Here is a 20,361-nt window from a genome sequence, read left to right as displayed (position 1 = left end):
AATCCACCCCAACACCCACAAAACCAGGGGCAGGGGTTGGGCCCGCGGCCCCGAACGACGCATTGCGTCGTTCGGGGCCGTGGGCCCAACCCCTGCCCCCCCCCCCCTCAAAATAATCACAAAACACCATTTCAGTTAAAAAAAAATACTTTCCACAGTCATCACTATTGATTTCTGCCACCCACCCCCAATCCTCCGATTCTCTGCTCACAGAGGGTTGGGGTAGCGGCGCTGGGAAAGCAGCCGGGGTTGGTTGGGTCGAGCTGGAGCGGCGAGCTGGGGAGCAGAGAGGTGACAGTGTAAGGACAGAGAGATGTACCCCCCCCCCCCCCCCCAAAAAAAAAAAAGTGGGATCTGTTTGTGATCAGGATGTGGTCACAAGCATTCCCTCCCCCTCCATCACTATCCTCACAAATTTATTCTCTTACAAACACCAAGCTCTCGTACCCAGGGCTGGTATCCCCCGTATCCCCCTGCACACAGAGCAGATTGCACGCAATCTGGCATCACCCCAAAAACCAGGAGCCACCCCCAGCCCTACATCCAGCAACACCCCAGGAGGGAGCTCTCACCTGAGACATCTGCACAGGGTTGAAGAGGGGGACTGTCCCCACCGGTGGGGGAGATTCGTGGGACCTGGTCTGGAAGGAGCGAAAGGAGAGACACTTAACAGCCATCCCCCCAATTTCAGACACCCATCCCAAATACACCTCACCTGCTCTCCTGACTCCCATGAACCTTTCATCTCAACGGACAGTGGAGTAACAGGAAAGGTATTTTCACCTTGCATTCCTCCTGGACAGTGCAACCAAAAAAACCCCATAAAAACCTTAAAATTAAGAGGAGCAGCTTCTCAAAGGTTGACAGGGAGAGGGGACCCACGTGGTTTTTACCGGGGTTTATGGATGGCGACCAAGCCAAAGGGCTTGTCCCAGCCTCGAGAGGAGTGTCTGGTGGGGATGGCGACATCCGTTCCTGAAACCACATCCACACGTTTAGAGCATGGTGAGAAGACCTCTGCACCAGATACCACACCACGCTTTCGGGGAACTGCTCCGCACCCATCCTGCTGGAGGGGTACCCCAAGAGCTGCTGGCAAATGAGCTAAGGAGGGGCTACAGGGTCAGGGCAAGCAACTCGTCACAAAGCTAAACTACCCGGAGAGCTTAAAATTAGGCAGGAGGCTGGACACCAAGCCTGCGTACAGTGTAAGGGGCCACCAGGGCCCTCTGCTCCTCATCTTCTGCTAGTTTTGGAAGAATACCCCAAAATTTCCTGCTCTGGGACTGTAGGTCGTTCTCAACCAGCAGAAAGCTTCCAGGGGAGGATCTCACTCCAACATCTACCTCCAAGCCCACCATCGGCCTGCAGTCGGGGATGTGACACCCCAAGGACTCAGCCAGGGCTGGGGTAACCACGCATGGCTGCTTCCCTCCCTGCTGCTTCCCCATCTCGGCTGCTCTTCCAATTAAAGAGGTTTTTCCTTCCCTTCAGCTCCTAAAACCTGCCCGAGCGGTGCCGCTCGCAGCTGCTGCTTTCCGCTCCGGCGGAGGGCAAGCGATCCCTGCAGAGTTTGCCAAGCGCTCGGAGGGCCTCCCGGATCAAAGAGGCTTTATAAATTTACAATTATTATTAATCAAGGATTCACTTCAAGGCTAGAAGGGCACCCAGTCCCGCTCTGTCCCCACACAGAGCAGCTACGGCCATGAAACATCTGTGCAACAGCACGGACCAGCCACCTGCACAAGGACGGAGGAAGAAATAGCGGGTGAAGGGGGAGACATGTCACCTGTCCCCATGGCTGTAACCCTGGGTGTCAGCTGGGGACAGGACAGACTTTCACTCCCTACCTGGGGTCCTGGCGAGGGGGAGTCCGAGGCTGTCTCGGACGCAGCTTTGGGAGATGTTTCCTTGGTGGGCTTTGACCGAAACCAGCCAAACCACCTGAATCCAGAGCTCTGGGAGATGGAGATTGTCACAGTCAGTGGAAATGGCAGGGAAGGGGAGGATGTCACAGCCACCCAAGATGTCCCCCACGCCAGCCCAGAGCAGGCACAGTTTTGCCCAGGTCAGGGCAGGCACGGCGGGCATCGAGGACAGGCAAGCTTGGAGCACGAGGCTTCGCATCGGCTCTGGCACGCTCACCTTATCCTCACCCGGCTTCACCGCCTCTGCTGGCACCGGCTCTTCGGCAGCGTCTTCGGCTGCGCTCTCCGAGGAGGGCCGGCTGTCATCTTCCAAGGAGACGGTGGAGCTCTCCGAGATGGTCCGAGCCCTTGCCTTTAACTCCTCCTGGCATTAGAGATCAGAGCTGACGCTTGGTGTTCCCAGAGGAGCCACCCAAGCATGACCAGAATGTCCCTGGGACTCCTCCATGCCAGGCAGAACAGATAGGGTCCCCGGGGACCCCCGTGTCTCTTACGCAGCAGGTGGGGTGCCCTCAACGGGGTGCAGTGGGCAGCCCATGGTCCCAGAGGTAGGAAGCTGGAGAGGACTACCCTAACCTGTCAGGTCCCCGAGGGGTTGGCTGGTACCACGATGGGGGTTTCCATGTGAGTTAAGTGCGTGGAAGGATGAGCCAGAGAGTCCCAAATCTGCCCACGGCCCCCAGTGAGATGGTCTCCCCAACTCACCTGCTCTGCTGGGAGGGATGGCTGCACCCCTCCGGGGGACAGCGGGGCACCCCAGGGCTCCCCAGCTTCTCCTGTGGGGCAGAGGGAAGGACACAGGGTTCGGCCTGAGAATCTCCTGCCATGTCTATCAGAGGGATTTCCAGTGCTTCTATCATCCCACCCCAGAGCAAGGCTGTGTGGCCAAGATGTCCCCCACCAGGAGATGCAAGAGGCCATCCCGGCCCCTGTCCCTGCCCATGCCAGCACCAGGGAGTAAGCCACACGGCTGCTCCGGTGCATCTCAAACCTGCCTTGTGCTGCAGGACGGGAAGCTGGTTTTCCCATCCGGCAGGGAAGCAGCAGCACTGCCACCAACCCCCAAAGGCCTCTCTTGCTCCTTTGGTCAAGGTCTTCCAAAAAAATGAAGACCCACCTGCCCAGGGCAGTCAGCGCTGGTGGACGCAGTTTGCACGCACGGTACCGGGGCAAGTGTGGCTCCACGTCTGGGCAAGGTTGGAGGGACACCCCGTCCCACTGCTACTAGCTGAGGACAGGCATTTTTGTAGAGAAACAAGGCTGGAGCGCTTACCTGCCGGTGGCACCACCTGCGGAAGGGGCTCAGCAAAAACCTCTCCCGGAAGGGCGGCCGTCCCTGGGCCGAGCGTGGGGAGCGGCAGCTCTTGCCCAAGGCCGAGCAGCGGCGATGCTGTGACCTGAGGAGGTGCTGGGGGCCGGAGAGACGCGTCCTCTTGAGAGCTGGGTCCCTGGGGTGGCATGGGCTGGTACCACTGGTCATACTGGTGGCCTTCACTCTGGGGAAGCTCGTGGCCAGGCTCTCCATCTGCAAAAATAACACACCTCAGGAGTTTACCCTGGTATTTATAATTTTGTCCAGCTACTGCACAGAATTCTCCCTTTTTCCTTAATACATGAGCAGGAGCCAGGGGCGTGAGGGACCCCGGGGACCACATGCAGACAAGGGAGGAGGTAGAGCATGGCGTGACAGCAGAGACCTTTCAGGGGCTTCCAGGAAGGTGGGCTGTGAAAGATGGGGGGAACCTCCCAGGAGCGTGCCTGAGGTTGCAAATGAACTCGGAAGGGAAATGCTATGGAAGCCAAGAGACCGAGCACGAGCAGCATGTGCCCAGCAGCTCAAAGGAGCCCGGGAGCCTCCAACCTTTTCTGCCACTCCGGCTGCACACCCTGAGCAGGAAAGAAAATTCACCGGGAAGCCGCAGCCCTCATTCCTGCTCCACAGGAGCACCCACAGATGAGTTTCTTGCTTTAGGCAGATTTATTCAGCATTGGGGTTTTTTGTTGTTGTTTGAAAGGCAGGTTGAGCAGGTGGGGTTTGTTTTATTTAACACACACGTTGCTCTGTCTGATGTTAGACATGGTGCAGGCAGCACGCTGCTGTTTGTCCCAGGCGCGTGCCCTGCTTGTTCCAGCTCTGCAGCCTCCGGCCAGAAACATGCTGGGCGCTGGGAAGTTTCTCTCCCATCACCATGAGACACGACCAGGCAGGACTTGGACCCCGTGAGCCTGGGGACAGATTATGGCACCTCTCGGATGGGGTGCTACAAAATGCTTTGCTTTACCTGCTGGCATCGCCTCCAGCCCGGTCAGGGTTGGCTTTGTACCCGTGAGCTGCTCCCACGCAGCCTGGAGATGCTCAAGATCCACAGGGAGGAGGATGGATGCTGGACTCCACGCTGCCCAGCAAGCTCAGCCGGAAAAAGTCCAGGAGGACAGCCCAGGGTGTAAGGACAGAGAGGGAGGTCACTGTGACCACGTGGATCCCAGCTTAGCACCTCTCTTTGGGCTTTGCCTTTCCAGGATGGATGGATTCGGCACCAAGCCAGCTTTCTCTGCATTCAGGTCCCTCAGATGGTGGCTCTGGAGGGCCTTCTCAAGGAACAAAAGGGCCGAGCATCAGGAAAGTGAGCTGCTGAGACCACATGGAGCAGACCTGGCCACTCGGAGAAGCCATCCCATCATACCCGCGACTTTTTTCCAGGAAAGGATGATCATAGCCTCAGCTGTGATAGCAGCAGAAGGCAATCAGGATTGATGATCCTTTTTACTGCCTGGGAGAGCTCTTTGAAGAGGAATTTGGCAGCAGCAGGGAAAGCTGGTAGGAAGAAATGGCTTGGAGGACTTTGTGTTTTATCCTGTCTGCACCAGCCTTTATTCGCCACCCATCGGTGCCGGCGTTCCCAGCAGAACGCTAGATCCGAGCAGCCGTGAGGAGCAGCAGGCTGTGCCGGGGTGTCCTGCTGACCGAGGTGGCTGTGAGGTGACACCAATGAGTCACCAGCCACTGTCTTCTCCTCCACGGGACATCCCGACGGACACGCTGCCAACAGGCATGCCGCAGCCTGGCATGCAGAGGGACGAGCTCCTTCCCAAATCTTTCGCTCTGCAGGTGTGAAATCCCCTTAGTTCGGCTCCGGTTTGCATCCTCAGAGGTCTGGCCTGGGAACGGGGCCGTCTCCCTCGAGGCTCGGCCAGGAGGCACATGCTTCATCCTACCACCCGCTCCCCCTCCTCATCCCACAGCACCCACAGGGGACTCCTGAAGCTGCAGTAATTCGGCTCAATTACTCAGACTTCATATGAAGGGCATGAGCATCAGCCCCTCTGTTTGCAGCCCATCCCCGGCAGCCCCCCCACCGGAGGGATGCATGGGGGCAGGAGCAAAATTTTGAAGCTCTGGGGGTAGGTAAGGAGCACGGAGCAGCTGCTGAGAAATGCTCCAGGGAGCAGGGAGCTGCCTCCCAGCCCGAGGCAGCACAACTCCGCATGCAGAGAAGCCTGTCGGGGTGATTGCAACCTGCCGCTTCGTTTTCTTTACCTGCCGTCGATGCGGCAGTCCAGGAGAGCCCTGGCTGAGCGGGTACCACCTCTGGAGGGAGGTTGTCTTCCACCTGCAGGGAGTCAGAGGGGAAAACGTGATAAAACAGATGGAGAAAGGATGGCATAGGGCAAAGACTAAGGAAACCATGAAGCCAATGTAAAGGAAAGGGTGGTGCTCACACCCCACCGCAGGCTGCGGGAGCCCAGGTTACAGGTGAGCCCCGTACCAGAACCATCGCAGCTCTCCCAGCGAGGGAAGGGGGCTGCAGCACCCCCACCCTGCTGAGAGCAGGCAGGAGGGGAAACTGGAGACAGAAAAGGGCACAAAAGCAGACTTGAAACCCGAACAAATAACATTACTCCAGGGATCAGACCACAGTTAAGGGACCCAAGAGCACATGTGTCTGCCAGTGTCCTCTGCAATCCCCTCACCAGAGATGATCATTCACCCACCAGCCCCTGACCACCCGCCTTCAGCTACGACAAGGAGCATCTCGCCGCGTGGGAAGTTCTGCAGCCCTGGGCTGCGCACACCCTCGGGTGTTGCAACCCCCCTGGCTCCTGCTGAAGCTGCAGGTCCAACAGCAGAGACCACATCTCCGAGCTCACAAGCCAAGGGGAAAGGCACCCAGGTAACAACAACCTTTGCACCTCCGTACCTGTCCCCTTGGATTGAGGGCAGAGGGGGAAGGTGCTTCTGCAGACAAATTACAACACAGACCGGCTGCCCCCCAGCATCCCGGCTCCTCCTTACCTCCCACTCCCGGCAGCGGGCTCGGAGCTGCTCCAGCCAGTCGGGCTCCAGCGTCTCGTCCTGTTCGGGCATCTCCATGAGCAGTGGGTCAGAGAGCTTCAGCCGCTCGGCTAGCTGCGGAGCCAGGAGGGCAACCGGGCTCGTCACACATCTCAGCTCCACAGGGGAAGAGAACGACTCTCGCAGCAATTGCATGTGGCCAGGCACAGGCCCAGGGAAAAATAGCACCAGAGCTGCACTTTTTTACAATACGGGGCTTAAAGCAACACCAGTCTCTTGTGCAAGATTTATTCCCTCTCCTGCATTGCTGTGGAGAGGTGCTGGGCTGTCCCATGCCCTGCAGAGAGCTTCCCAGCAGGGCTGTATCAGCCATCTCCGCAGAGAGGTTGAAATATTCACATCAAAGATGCTCCTCACATCAGAGAGGCAGGTAACTGTTACCATCCTTTTCTCCCCCGAGGTAAACGAGCACCTTTAATCCCACTTGACAGCCAGCCCAGGGCAGCGGTGGGTTTGCAGGACACCCCAGCAGGAACTCCAGGATCAGCCCAGCTCCCGGGGCTGTGCGCCAGCCCCGTACCTGTCCCACGAGGACGGATGGGAGCCGGTAGGGTTTGAGCTAAGGGCTCACCCGGCCATTTCCTCGCCTGGCTTTGCAACAAGCATCACCATCACTAATAACCACACAGAAAACAAAGACAGGGCTGGGAGGGACCCTCTGAGGTTACCTGATCCATCTGCCAACGCTCGAGTCCTGCGTGCTCACACCAGCCCCTGTTTGTCTGATTTGCACTTACAAATCTCCAAGGAGAAGATTTCACAGCCTCCCAGGCCTGTCCTGGTGCTTAACGTCCTTTGAGCTAAAGAGTTTTTTCTTAATATCTAAGTGAAATCTTCCCTGCTGCAAATTAAGCCTCTGGATTCCTGCTCCCCCAGAAGCTGCAGGGACAATCAGGCACCATCCCCTGGAAAGCAGCCTCCTGCATGCCAGAGGGCTGTTATCACATCCCCCATTCCCCTTCCTCCCCCAGCATATCTTGCCTGGGAAAAATAACCCTGAGGCCTTCTGCAGAGGTCATTTGCCCCTCAATCTCTTATCACCCCTGCTCTTCTCTTCTGCACTTGCTCCAAATTGGCCCTGTCTCCGGGTGCAGCATCCCAAACAGGGCACAGTGCCCCAGCCAAGACCCCCGAGACCTGAGCACGGGGGGATTATCACCTCCGTGTCTCACATATGCCATTCTTACTCTCACAACCCAGAATAACATTATAAAATTGGCCCTTTTTTGGGGGCTTTTTTTCTTTTTTTGCAACAGCATCCTGTTATGTTGCTGCTCGGTATTTTTTCCATGCTCCACTATCTCCCCCAGGTCCCTCTCTGCAGTATTGCTGCTGTGTATTTAATTTCTCCTGCAAGAGCAGGGTCTGTGCCACCCCGGCTGCAGGCATCTCAATAACATGGGGCTCCAGCTACCATGGGAGGAAGAGGCTTTTCTGGGGCCACCCATCCCACCAGCCCAGCGGAGATGGAGGGCTCCCTGCAGAGCTAAATCCCAGTCTGGAGAAATTGCTTAGGCAAGGGTCCAGTTTTAAGACAGCTGGATGAGGGGAGCTGACACTCAAAGCACCGCCCTCCATCTGAGTATTTACTGAATTTTCTCTTATGGTATCGACCCACTTCTTGGGGATTTATCAAGCTCCCTCCCTGCTCCTTCATGCTCATTTATCTTCTACACTTTGTTACGATGCTGCCGCGTCTCGGGCCACCAAAAGCCGTCCAGAGGTGACTTTGCAGCTGAGCCACCCTCCGCAGCCACACAGGTCTCAGCTATCCCCATCACCCATTTCTTCCTACTCCCAAAGTTCTTAAAAACAAAGTCCAAACCAGCACAAAACACACTCCCCAGCTCCGGGATGTTACAGCAGGACACAACCCTCACAGCTGGAGCCCAGCTTGGGACAGGGACTGGTCCCAGAGAGCGGAGTAACCCAGCACCCAGCCAGGAGCTTGCACTACCTCCAGACCCACCGTCCCATCTCTTTGCAAACACACATGTGTTCATCCTAAATCAATTGCAGGAAAGAGGAAATTATAAGCATGATTACTCCTAAACGGGGGGAATGTTTAATCCAAAAGCTAATGTGCACTTTGATCCAATATTAATGAACCAGCACCTGGTTGTATATCATCCCCAGCTTCAAAAGAGGGGAAGTCTTAATCAAACACTAATGTGTATCATAATTTGTAACACAGTCTAAAACATCAAAGACAAGAGCGTCTACGAATGCACTAGTTTTTCAGATGAAAGTGTTTTCTCCCAGGAGAAGCATTATCCCCAGCAGAACGGTAGATCTGAGAGGCTGTTAGACAGTAAATAGGTTTTGACGATGGGGTGGGGGGCTGCGCCAGCTGAGTTTTGGGCAATTTCTACAGCACCTGCTTCAGGCAGGCATCCCTGCTGCCCCTCATCTCACAGCACCGCAGCTTTCGCCCCCTTCCCAACGGAGGAAGGCTTCGAGCAGCCCCAGCACTGCCCCAGTGATGCGTGCGGAGTGCCCAGACCCGCTCGTCTGAGCCCCCAAGGTTTGGGGCACCTGGAACATTTTGCTTCTGCCCTCCCTGCCCTGGCACCCCACTCGTGAAGTAGAGGAGCTGGGCTTAGGGATACAAGCTGGGACATGTTCCTGTTCACTATCACCCCAAAAAAAAGCCCCCGGCAGCTAAATGCAACTGTGGGATGCTGTGCTGGGGGGGAAGTGTCAAGCACTCACACTTCAGCTTCTTAAGTCTGTTCCATTTAGAAGTTCAAAAAGCCCCTCCAGGGTAGAAAACATCCTTTGCTTCCAAATAACTCTGCTCCTAATTGGCAGTCAACGCAATTCCTTTGTTTTCTACCCTAAATCCGTGGGTATTAGAGACCCCGCGGAGGTGTTGGCTTTGCTGCGCTCAGCACATGCCACGCAGCAAACCCTGGGGTGGGGGGCGGCTGCTCAGAGCTCACCCCCAGCCACGGGGAAAGCCCGTTGCTTCCCAACGCACCGAGTGCTGAATGGGTACCACCCTGCCAAGGATGCCAGGGGGTTCTGAGACTCACCTTCATCACTTGCTGGGCCAGGACAGGGTGGCTGGCCGGATCCTGGCCCAGGAGCGCAGCGGCGATCTGCTCGCAGTATTGCAGGGCCTGGGCTGGGAGCCCGTAGTCAGCCAGGCGAGAGGCGTAGAGGAGCTTGTACACCTCGGGAGAGGGAAGCAGAGCAGAAGTAAGAGAGCGAGGAGATGCTGATGCCCTCTGCCCTGGCACGTCGTCTCAACATGACTCAGAGTACCCTGGGCTGTGGGTCTCACCACCCAGAGGTCACCTGCAACTTGGGGGCACCCCACTCATCCCCATGGGCAGTCCTGCCATGCTCCACAAACCACGATGCTGTCGCAAGGCCAGACCAGCAGACGAGCACGGAGCGCGCCAGCCCACCATCTTCATTTATCCCCCTGATCTGTGCGGCGCCCGAGGCGGCGGCAGCCAGGTACTGGCAACATGAACGGCCCATCCATTGCCCGGGGAGCAGGAGGGGAGCCGGGCCTGAGAACGTACCCATCAAACACACCATGCCCCAAAACCTGCCCCGGAGGAGCCCCTCGGCCAGAACAGCCTCCCCATCGTCCCAGTGAAGGGACGAGCCTTGTAGAACAGCCTGAACCCCTGGCTTCAGGGGGATGGATGCACATTTTGGGGCAGGTCTGAGCTCCTGCACCAGATGTGCTTGTGCATCTCCGCTACCTGGAAGGGGAGCAGGAAGGATTTGGGCTGTCGTAGCTGCTGGCAGTACTCAAAGATTTCCATCCGCTGGATGGCCTCTGTCCTGGCAAACTGGGTGAACGCCTGCCTGCAGAGGAGACGACTTGGTTCAGCAAGCAGCAGAGCTCCCCCCCACCCCCGGACAGCCCCACAGATTCACAGCTCCACCGCTGTGCCAGCCCGCAGCGGGAGAGGTCCAGGGCAAAGCTCACATGAAGAGCAGTAAAACCCCACAGAGATTGCTTTTGTGTAGAAGTGAGATCCCGGGGATAGGGAGAAGGTTGGACATGTCACCCTGGCAAGGGCATCGCCTGCCTGGGCTCACTCACCGGTGGCTGCTGCCCAAAAGAGCCATGCGGTCTGCTTTCGCCCCAAAGTAACTGAAAGGAGTATCAACCATCAGGTAGCAGAAATGAGCTGCTTCGACTGCTCCCCTGCCAGCTGGAAGGGAGGAAAAAAGACAAACACTTAGTCCTGAAAGAGAGGTCATTGCACAGCCAGCATCGTTTTGGAGGCCTCTAAGCTCAGATGAAAACCCAAGTGCTTCCTTTTCTTCCCTGCCCATTCAGACCCTGCACCCTCCCTTCTCCCTGTTTTTTGTCTGTTTTCCCTCAGTTGCTGCTTTCTGTACCTAGGAGGGGGTTTCAGTTCAGTGGTAGGACCAAGGGAGCCTGAGGAGGCTCCAGGTCTGCAGGGTGCTATTATTGGCATGAAAAATCCCCGAGGGTCCCCACCACCAGGACCAAGTCTCAGTCCCTGCAGCTTCGTATGCCCTCCCTGGGTCCAGGCGCTCCACGTGTCTCCAAAAGAGCAGCTAATGGATGCGTCTGAGCCCGACTCATCTGCCAACATGAAGAGCAGCAGGATCCACCCACACTTCATCCCTGCCGCCACACAGGCGCTGCAACTCTGGAGGGAGAGGCATTGCAGGTGTCCACCCGGCAAGACAACAGGAACCTCACTGCTCACAAAGGTCTCAGCTCACCCAAAGTGTCTCCCATGGTGACAATGGCTCGGTGGTTCAGCTCCATGTCTCCAACCTTGTTGGACAACATCACAGCCAGGTGGGGCCTCCAGTCTCCCCACGTGGCATCCCCACAGCACTGGAGGGAGACGAGAGAGGGAGGGTGAGCAGAGATGGTCACTACGAGGTGGGTGACAGCACGGGAGTGTGCACATTGGGTCAGCCTCTTGCTCACGGACCAGTGCTGCCTGGGGGATCCTTCCCGACATGAGCTGGAAGAGGGTCTGCAGGGGATCATTGGTGGCCAGCGTGCTGGTGAACCTGCAAGGAGACAGCAGAGATAGGGCTGCCGTGCCGAGACCCCAAACCCTCGTTTACCTCCAAGGGCAAATCCCAGACACGCCAGGAAAGCAGTGTCCTGGGGGGCTTCCCGGAGAAGTCAGAAAGGATCATCAGCCCAACAGGCTGATGATCATCTGCATTACCTCCAGAGCAGGCAAGTCTCCAGGACAACGCCAGATAAAACCTTCTTAAAAGGATTTGGGTTGCACGAGCAGAAAATTTCTGCTTAACTCTCCCTGAAGGGATCAACCCAATCCCAACTAAGCACATTAATTCCACCAGAAAACATTCATACGAGTGGGATGAACAGGTCAGACCAGGCTGGATCACAACAAAGATAGCTCAGCTCCCCCTACCCCAACAGCTGCCTTTGCTAGGGCAGCAAGGGCAAAGCCAAGGACTCAGAATAAATCCACCCCACATCTCCAGGGAATGGCTTTCCTTCTGCTTTCCAGCCTCTGTTTGGTTTCTCCTGTCCCTTAGGAAGTCAGAAGGACTCAGGCCCATCTGGATGGATGCCCTCTCTCCCGTTCACACTTTCTGAAAGAGTCCAGCTGAAATCAATGCTCTTTTTTCAGTGCACTGGGGCTGAGGGCACCCAAGGGGATAACAGGCTTGGCAAAGCCAGTCACAGAGGATCATCCCTTGCTTTAGCTTCTCCAACTTACCCGGTGAGCACCCAGCTGTAGGTCCGAGGGTCCATCTTGCTGGAGAGGAAGAGGGCATGGCCCCACAGCTGGTTTCTCATGGCCCAGACCAGAGCATCCTGCAGCCAAGGTGAGGAAGAAAAAGGGTTTGCACTAACTCCACTTCCCTGCCCTCTTCTTCTGCCAGGGGACCCTCTGCTCACCCAGCTCAGAGACGAGCTCTGATGACTGCTCTGGCTTTAACCAATACCCTCAAAAAAACCTCTTCCACATTCACAAAGGCCCCTTTGTCTTTCTACCTTGCACAATGACAAGAACTGGGACCTTCACAGCAATATTGTCTTTCCTGAATTTCCAGGTCTCTGCTGCCTGTTAGCACACAATCCACCATTGTGCCCACCAACCCGGGCACCCAAGCTTCTCTGCATCCAACCCTCCTCTCTCTCCTTGTGCCTCTGCCATCCCTTGAGATCACATAGCTGCAACTAAACCCATGGTGCTGGTAAAAGCCTCCGCATCTTGTCTTCACTCAGGGCCCCATCCCAGTTCCCAACGGTGGGAAATCACAGCCATAAGCCCTGTTGGACAAACAGCTTGAAGGGTTGATACCGTGACCACAAGGCATCTCTTGACCACCCCTCCTTTTAAAACCTGAAGAGGCCAAAGGGGCCAAGAACAAAAGTCAGCCCTGTGTCCCAGATCCCACTCACCACTTACTTTCTTCCTGCCATAGTAAAGGAGTTTGGTGAACTTCTCCACTATCTGTGCCTGCGTCTCCACAACAGGAGGGACCTCTCCTGTGATGAGGTCTAGTGTCCCTGGCTGACGTGACACCCACTCGTCATCCGTCAGGCCGATCAGGTTTGCCGCGGGGTTTTGCCTCTTGTACTTCTGGCGCCTGCAGTCTTGCATCAGCAGCTCAGACGTGTCCGAGCCCACCATGGACTGTGAAAGAGAAAGCAAAGAGCAAGGCCCATGGAGGCTGACCCATGGGCAAAGGCTGGCAGCACTTCTAGTCCAACACCCTTACACTCCTACCCTCACCCTAGCACGTCTCCCCAGCAAGACCAGCCTTGGCCACCAGCACAACTAGAGGGCCAGCCACCCTTTGGAGGGCAAAGGATTCAGCACAACTAGCAAGACCTTCACAGCACTCGCTCTGAAGATCTTATTCATCTGCTTCCAGCAAGCAGCCACAGATTAGATTGGGTGGATTTCATTGGGTTAAGGGAATAATCCCCTTCTAAGCGTAAACGCTGGCTCCTCATGAAAGTGGCAACAGTCCCTTTCAGAGCTGCTATAGCATTGGGTTGTTGGTAGTTCACGAGGATGAAAAGCAATCCAGGAGAAGGGTTTGCTCCAAATATCCAGGCAGAACCAAACTGATTGATGGTACTGTGGGAATGGGATGCTTTTGAGGTGCACTCCCCTGAAAATAGCAACTGGATCAAGAGGGACAATAAAGGACATATAACTTGTCTCACTTTAAGATCAAAAGGGTCATCCCCTTCCCATGGGACACCTACCCCATTCTGCCGGCAGAGGAGGACCAGGAGTTTCCAGAGAAGAGCTGAATCTCTGCCTTTCTCTGTTGAGAGATCACAGCTTGTGGCTATCTTCTGCTGGCAAAACGTCATCACATCCACCTTGTGCAGATCTTCCCTACAGCAAAGAAAGGCACCAAAAGAAACCCAAGGCAAAGCAATCTAGGACATCTTTCAGACTCAGAGCATCCCCCGGTTTGCTGATGGGGATGCCAAAGATTCAAAGTGAGAGACAGAGAAGTTCCCCAGCATCAACAACCACACATCACCCTGGCCATGCCAAGCTCAAAAATGCTTAAATTTGATCCTTATCATGACTCTCTGCAGATTTCTGTGTTTCATGCTGCAGAGGGCATCTCAAAATCCTCTCTCTGCCCTCCTGATAATATTTTGATCCATCCACCTGCAAAGAACCTCAGTTTTGCTTAGCTGCGCTGCTGTTACAGACGCGGATATCCGAGGCTGTAGGAGCAGGCACACGTACGGGCAGGATCTTTGATAACTGGCACAGTGCAGTGAGAAAGACATGCTTGTGACCACATAAACCCTTCGGGTCCGAAACAGAAGCAGAAACCTTTAAGTTATGTGCAAACCAGGCAGAACTGCTGTCTTACAATAAAAAAATCAGACATTTGGAAAGAAAAGGTGGCTGAGACACAAGATCAGCCAGGGGACAGGGACACTGATCCTGGTTCAATCACACCAACATATATATGGATATTACTAACATCCCCTTCAGCACAAGTAACCTCCAGGTCTTCTACCCAGCTTCTGGGCATACACAACTTTTGCTCAGTGGTTTGTTTTGGGTTTTTTTTTTCCTCTTGCACACTCCTTTTCTCTCCCCACTTTGGTTACAAGTGACCAGAAGACACACTGGTGCAGCCAGTATGATACAGAGCCAACCTGATGTAATACGCCATGATTCATCCCCAGGCTCACACTGGAAGAAGACACATAAAGGGCCTGACCCTGCCGTGCTCAACAGCCCCAGGGGACAAAAACCTTAGGAAAAGCTAAACCACAGGTGGCCTCAGGGCTTTAGACATCCAAAGAGATCTCCCAAAAATCAGTTTTCTGGGGCACGAATACAAAATAAGGTCAGACATACAAACCACACTAAACCCACACCTTGTGAATATTCAAAAAACCCCAAATCTCCCACAATCCCAGCCAACTGATACTACAGCAAAAAGGATAGGCTCCTAATCTGAACCCAGACTTGGCCTTTGCAGATATCATCTCCCAAAACCATGGGGACACCAAAGTCTGCCTTGAGCTCATGTCTCCTCCAAAGGAGATGTGCTCCCAGACCAGCCGTGCCAGCAGAGCCAGGAGGATGCAGCTCCTGGACCTGCCCATGTGGCATACCTGGCCAGGGGCCCCGGGAAGGCTTTTAGCTCCTCCAGCTCTTTCGTGTCATGAAGGATTACCTAAAAAACAAGAGTAGCAGCTGGACTCCAGCAATCAGGCCAACCCTAGCTGGGCTAGCTGAAAGTCAGTGCCTTGGCAGGGGGTTCAAAGGTGCTAGTGATGCTGTGCCATCTTAAGGCAACCCCAGAGCACATGGGGGTTACCTAAATGATCATCAAGTACCTCAATGCTAAGGTCCAGGAAAAAAATGCCTGTTGAGATGGCATCTGCCTCCTTTAGGAGGCAAAATAGGAAGAGAAAATGCTATGGTAGGCTCAGGGGATGGATATGGGCTCCATATCAGAGGACCTCAGGAAGGTGAGCAGATTTGTCCTTCAGAGAGGCATGGACTGCATCTGTCCCCATCAGAGGGGTTTGCTTTGAACAGGTTATGGACAACACAAGGGTTATGGAGCTGAAGGAGCAGGACACGGGGCTCAAAAGCTGAAAGCAATACCCAGGGAGGGGCTAGTACAATGCAGACTCAACAGGCCACGTGGGCTTGAGAAGAGATGGCAGCAGGGGACAAGAAGGCAGCTAAGGAGGCTGTTTTGGTGACAAATGGTGTTAGAATCACTTGGGGTAGAATGGGCTGCTCAAGGGAGGGAACCGAGGGTGGTCGGAGGTACCTCCAGGCTGTGTATCTCGACATGGGCTAGTTGCCCCTCGGCAGGGTGGTGGGGACACACCAACACCAGCTGGCCTCCAGCTCCAAAGCACACCACCACGTGTGGCAGCGGGAACTTGTGGGGTACCACCAGGACTGGGGTGGACACCGAAGGCCCCCCTGCAACGACACAGGCCACTGTGAGTCCCCTCACCCAGACCCCACTCCACCTCCACTACGGAGGACATGACCAGATCCCAAACCTGCCCCCCCAAATTAAGTAACCCTCCACTGACACCACCACCCCTCCCATGCAAGAACCATCCCCTAAAGCAGAAGACAAATACATGACAGCTCCTGCACCCACCAGGACAGAGCCACCAGACTGTGCACCCACGCTGCAGCCCCCTGGTCACGCCTTGCTCCTGCACAACCTCCTCCAGGAAAGGACCAAGCTGCGCCACAGCAAATCTCCTAACGCCAGCTATTTGTTTCCTTGCTCTCCCCTTGTCAGAAGGTGCCAGGACCCCATCACACCTCACCTGCTTGTGCTGGGCTCCAGGTCCCCGAAAGCGTGGGGTCATAGTGGTCGGCACCATCGTGGATGTACTGGCTGAGCTCATAGCTGCTGGAGCTGAGCCCCGACTCCCGGTACTGCAGGAGCAGGCTGGGCTGGCCCGAGGGCTGTGAGGAAGGGAGAAAACACAAACCTTGCTGAGAAACAGGACAGCGATGCTTTTTTGCTCCCAGGGTGGTGGGACCAACTCTGCTGCTCCCTAAAGCGCCCAGCAAAAACAGCACAGTGGATTCCCATCTAAGCACCTCACTCTTCAGCATCTTAAGTTCAGCATGGCACATACCCTAGTCATATCCAATGGCTTTTAAAATAATTTACATGAGCCACTGTTCTAGCCCAACAGCTTTCCTAGCCCTGCAGTCAGACGACAGTGCTTGGGAATCCAAAAAAAAAAGCTGTACCCAGGAGCAAAACTGCCAGAGTAGCTTTGACTTGATCTTTTAATTTGTTTTTTTGGCAAAACAAAGTGATTGGGACCAAGTGTGATGGAGCAGACCTTGGTGGATAGAGCTGAAAGTAACACACAGCTTTTGGCTACCTAGGGAGGATGCAGGAGAGCATCCCACCAAGCCTGGATTTCTGTCCTGCTCTTGGCCCTGTGTGGGAGCGGTGTACGGCCCCATGCCTGGGGGAACAACAATCCAGCAGAAGAAGAGTTCATAAATACTAATAACCCACTATAATAATCCCCAGAGACCATTAAGCACTGAGTGCAACATAGCCAAGCAGCCCTTTTCTCCTCAGCTGGAGGAGATGCATGGAATGCTCCCAAAATCTCTGGGATATCCCTAAGACTTGTGTCCCATCCCTGCCCATCTCGAGGTTACCTCTTGGGGCTGGCCACCGACCTCCCCTGAATCACTGCTGAGCGTTTCTCCCCCTGCCCACTCAGGCCAGGCAGCTGAGGCGTATCTCTCCTCATAGGAGTCGTAGGTCTGCGTCCTGCAGAAGGGAGCAAAAGGAGATGCCCTGAAGGTCAGAGATTTTTGGGACCAGCCAGAAACCTGCTAATTTTGCAGTAGATGGTTGTACCAGGTGATGCCCAGACCCCCCATCCTTACCTGTCCTGCCCTGGGGGGGTTGCAACCAGGTTGGGGTGGTAACCCCTGTAGTAGTGCTGGTCCTGGTAATTGGTACTCTTGCCGTAAGGCTCTCCCTGTCTCGGGTCTAGAGGGAGAATCGAGATTTGGCATTGCCCTTCCAGAGCAACAAGCCATAATGAAGTTGCAAAAGAAAAGCAATGAGTCAGACAATTTGCCATGCACACCCCATTTGCTTCCAAATTAACCTGGCAAGTTGGAGGTGTGATAAAGCCTTGTACGTGTTTGCCAACACAGCACTGATGTCCTTTCCTCTTTCCTCCCTCCCCTTTTTCTTCAGGCCAGGAACTCCAGAAACAGCAAAAACAAGGCCCCAGCCACCCTGCTCACCACCAGCATCGAGTTCAGCCTGGAACCAGGAATGATGCAAGTTGTTAGCCATGTAGATCAAGATTAAACATTCCCTTGGGTACACCTAGTTCCTGCTCACGTCTCCCAGATGCAAACTGAGGGCCGTGCTCCATGGGGAGAAGAGCACTAATGGCCCAGGAGCAAGCCCTGGAGATGTGCAAGCCCCGGGAGAACAACCCATCCTAGAGAAAGTATTGCTGCTTCTGCAAGCAGCAAGTTGCCTCCATTCCCAGACCCAAAGGAGAAGCCCATACCTCTGTCATCCTGCCAGCGCACTGGCTGCCACTGGTGGCTTTGGTAGGCGTAGTCATCCCCATAGCTGGCTGCTGGATACTGCCAATGGGGGTCTTCATATCCTTGCCTGAAACACAACATACTTAATCTGAGAGAGAAAGGGTACCGCTGCAGGTTCGGGACAACATCTAGGGTTAGACTCATGCCCTGGACAGTATCTTTGGAGGCAGAAAGGGTGATGGAAATAAAGCCAGGTCCCCTGCTCAACAGCAAGGCCAGGAACTGGTCTAGCATCACACCTGGAAGAGCAGGAGGGAATGGAAAAGGATCCAAACCATCTGCGGGAAAGCTGTGCTCTGCAGTTTCAAGAGATGCCCAGTTTCAGCTTCATGAGGTGGACTTATCACGGGGATCAACTTTCCCCACATTTTAGGAGAGGTCCCCCAAGGGCACCTTCTCTGCCAAGCTCTGGAGCTGCCGTGTCGCCCGCACAGCTCAGTGCGGGTCTCCCCCTGCCCCCAGCTGCCCACCCAGCACTCACGCACCTCAACCCTTCACCATTTACACAGCAGTTTGGTCACCCTCGTGCCACACTCCCCCTTTCCCAGCACATCATCGTACCACCTCAGCACAAAACCCCTGCGCACGTATCCGCGCCATAACTCACCGAGGGCAATAACTCAGGCAAATCAACCCAAATTTGCTGGAGCGCTCGAAGCTCTTTCTCAGCACATCCTCTAGTCCACATTTTATCCCTCCACCCTCCGCTGTTTCAGCAGCTGAGCTTGCAAGCTCGCTTTTGCTCCTATATTACCGTTTATATTTTTATTGTTCACCTTGCACTTAGTAAAAAAGAACCGCATTTAATCAAACCTTCAAGAAAAACGCACCTCAGGACCGAGATAAAGCCTGTAAAATGGCAGCCGCAGAAGTCACAGCTGTAAGAAGAAACTGGACCTGCAACTGCTACGCAGCCTTAAATATTAAAGTCACCAGCTGCTTTAATTGCTGGACATCACCTAATTACGTACTGCCTCGAGCCTGCTCGCTGCTTCCTCTACATGGTTACAAGGGCAGGACCCAAGTCCAAGCCTTCAAGAGCGGTCAAATGGTCAGATTTTATTTTAAGAAGGTTTACAACAAGGAGGGGGCTCAGCCCGAGCGTCACAAAGTTGGGCAGCTCTCACCTGGAATACGGCCCATTGGGGTAGCTGCTCTCAAAGTACTCGGCCCCAGAAACCGGTCGGCGGGCATCCCTCCGGGGGTGGTGGCCCTCATCCCAGGGATGGCCGGGAAGGTGACCCCTGTCCCAGGAGCCGGGCCGTGGAGGGGGTCCCACGCGGAGGAGCTGCTGCCTGGGCTGTGCTGGGGGGCCACGGTGCGCTTCTCCCCACGCCCCCCGGGCTGCCTGCCTCTCCCAGGGCTGGGGTGGCTGGGCAGGGGCCCAGGGGTCCATCGCAAGCTCACCAGCAAGATCCTCTCTGGTTTTGGGGTGGGAGGGGAGGTTAAGTCCCAAATGGCTTTAGTGGCCTGCAGGCAATGAGACAAATCACAGCATGTTTGATCACCAGCTTTTCACCCCCCTTGAAGCCCCCCGTGAAGCCCGTTGCCATCTACTCTCTGCTTTTGGGAGCCTGCTGGAAACTCAGCATCCTTTCCACAACGGCCAGAGGCAAGGAAAAGCCATCTCCACATCTGCCTAAACTTGAAACTCCCCTTAAAACACCAGGATAAAACGGTCCATTTTTTAACGCAACAGGCATCCAGCTCTGCCCGGAGCAAGATGTGCATCCTCCTACACCCCGGCAAAACACCACCACTCACAGCCTCCCCGAGCAGGTGAGAAATCAGCTTTACCTCTGCGACTAGGCGGTGAAACCCCATTTTAGACGTGGTAGGGGAAGGGATATTGGCAAAGCTACGGGCAGCACAAGGAGAGTTATTCTCAAAGGCGTTAGTAGGGACACAGGCAGGGAGAAACGGAGATTTGCTCATGGGAGCTATGAGATGGGGTGGAAACGGGGATTTCCTCCTGCCTTTCAGCTCCCGCGAGAACACAGCGGTTCAAGCGGACACCAGATTTAATTATAATGGTCCCATACAGAAGAGGAAACCCTAAGGAGAGCCCAGGGCAACACAGGGGTGAAGCCCCAGCTGTCGGGGGGACACCACCCTCGAGCCCCCCATGTCTCCTCTTGCAGCATCGGTACCCAAACTGCCCTCACAACGGCTTGGGAACCTCCCCGACGTGGGCGGATGGCCAGATGCTGTCTGAACCGCTTGTCACCCCCCTCAAGCTCAAAATTTAAGGCACTTCAGGGTAATTTCAGGGCTGGGGAAAGACACCCGGGTCTGAACAGAGGCAGCTCAGTTTACACCCCTTCCAAGTGAAATCCTTGCCCTGAACAGCTCCCAGGCACAAGCATCCAGACACCCACAATTTTGGTCCCACCGAAGGACCCCCCCCCTAATTTTCAGCCGGGGGTTCCCACCGCCGTCCGCCCCCCACGGCAGCTGCACACACCTGCTCGGAGCCCGCCGGGGCCCTTCTTCCGCTCCCCGG

At 55.2% G+C, this 20,361-nt stretch overlaps 1 protein-coding gene across 2 annotated transcripts; it reads right to left on the bottom strand.

The window, feature by feature from the left end:
- Positions 1-138: 138 nt before the first annotated feature.
- On the bottom strand, positions 139-20,351 carry SEC16B (SEC16 homolog B, endoplasmic reticulum export factor). 2 transcript variants are annotated; one of them, XM_075760423.1, is made up of 26 exons: positions 20,323-20,351; positions 18,986-19,328; positions 17,819-17,925; positions 17,175-17,280; positions 16,941-17,055; positions 16,079-16,220; positions 15,559-15,716; positions 14,888-14,949; positions 13,499-13,634; positions 12,690-12,917; positions 11,994-12,091; positions 11,223-11,304; positions 11,005-11,122; positions 10,349-10,460; positions 10,002-10,107; positions 9,318-9,458; positions 6,223-6,336; positions 5,467-5,539; positions 3,202-3,453; positions 2,634-2,704; positions 2,146-2,292; positions 1,851-1,958; positions 894-975; positions 716-795; positions 573-641; positions 139-276 (listed from the first exon to the last, which is right to left on the bottom strand). In XM_075760423.1, the coding sequence occupies exons 2-26, from the start codon at positions 19,252-19,254 to the stop codon at positions 208-210; spliced, it is 3,045 nt and encodes a 1,014-aa protein (XP_075616538.1). In that variant the 5' UTR covers positions 19,255-19,328; positions 20,323-20,351; the 3' UTR covers positions 139-207. The 2 variants fall into 2 exon arrangements, with proteins under 2 accessions (XP_075616538.1, XP_075616539.1); XM_075760424.1 differs by having other exon boundaries at positions 2,146-2,289.
- Positions 20,352-20,361: the final 10 nt, after the last annotated feature.

Source organism: Balearica regulorum, chromosome 8 (genome assembly GCF_011004875.1).
Source record: "Balearica regulorum gibbericeps isolate bBalReg1 chromosome 8, bBalReg1.pri, whole genome shotgun sequence".
In the NCBI taxonomy this organism is placed as follows: Eukaryota; Metazoa; Chordata; class Aves; order Gruiformes; family Gruidae; genus Balearica; species Balearica regulorum.
Note: the sequence above shows the minus strand (reverse complement) of the source record. Positions and strands in the feature narration are given on the sequence as shown.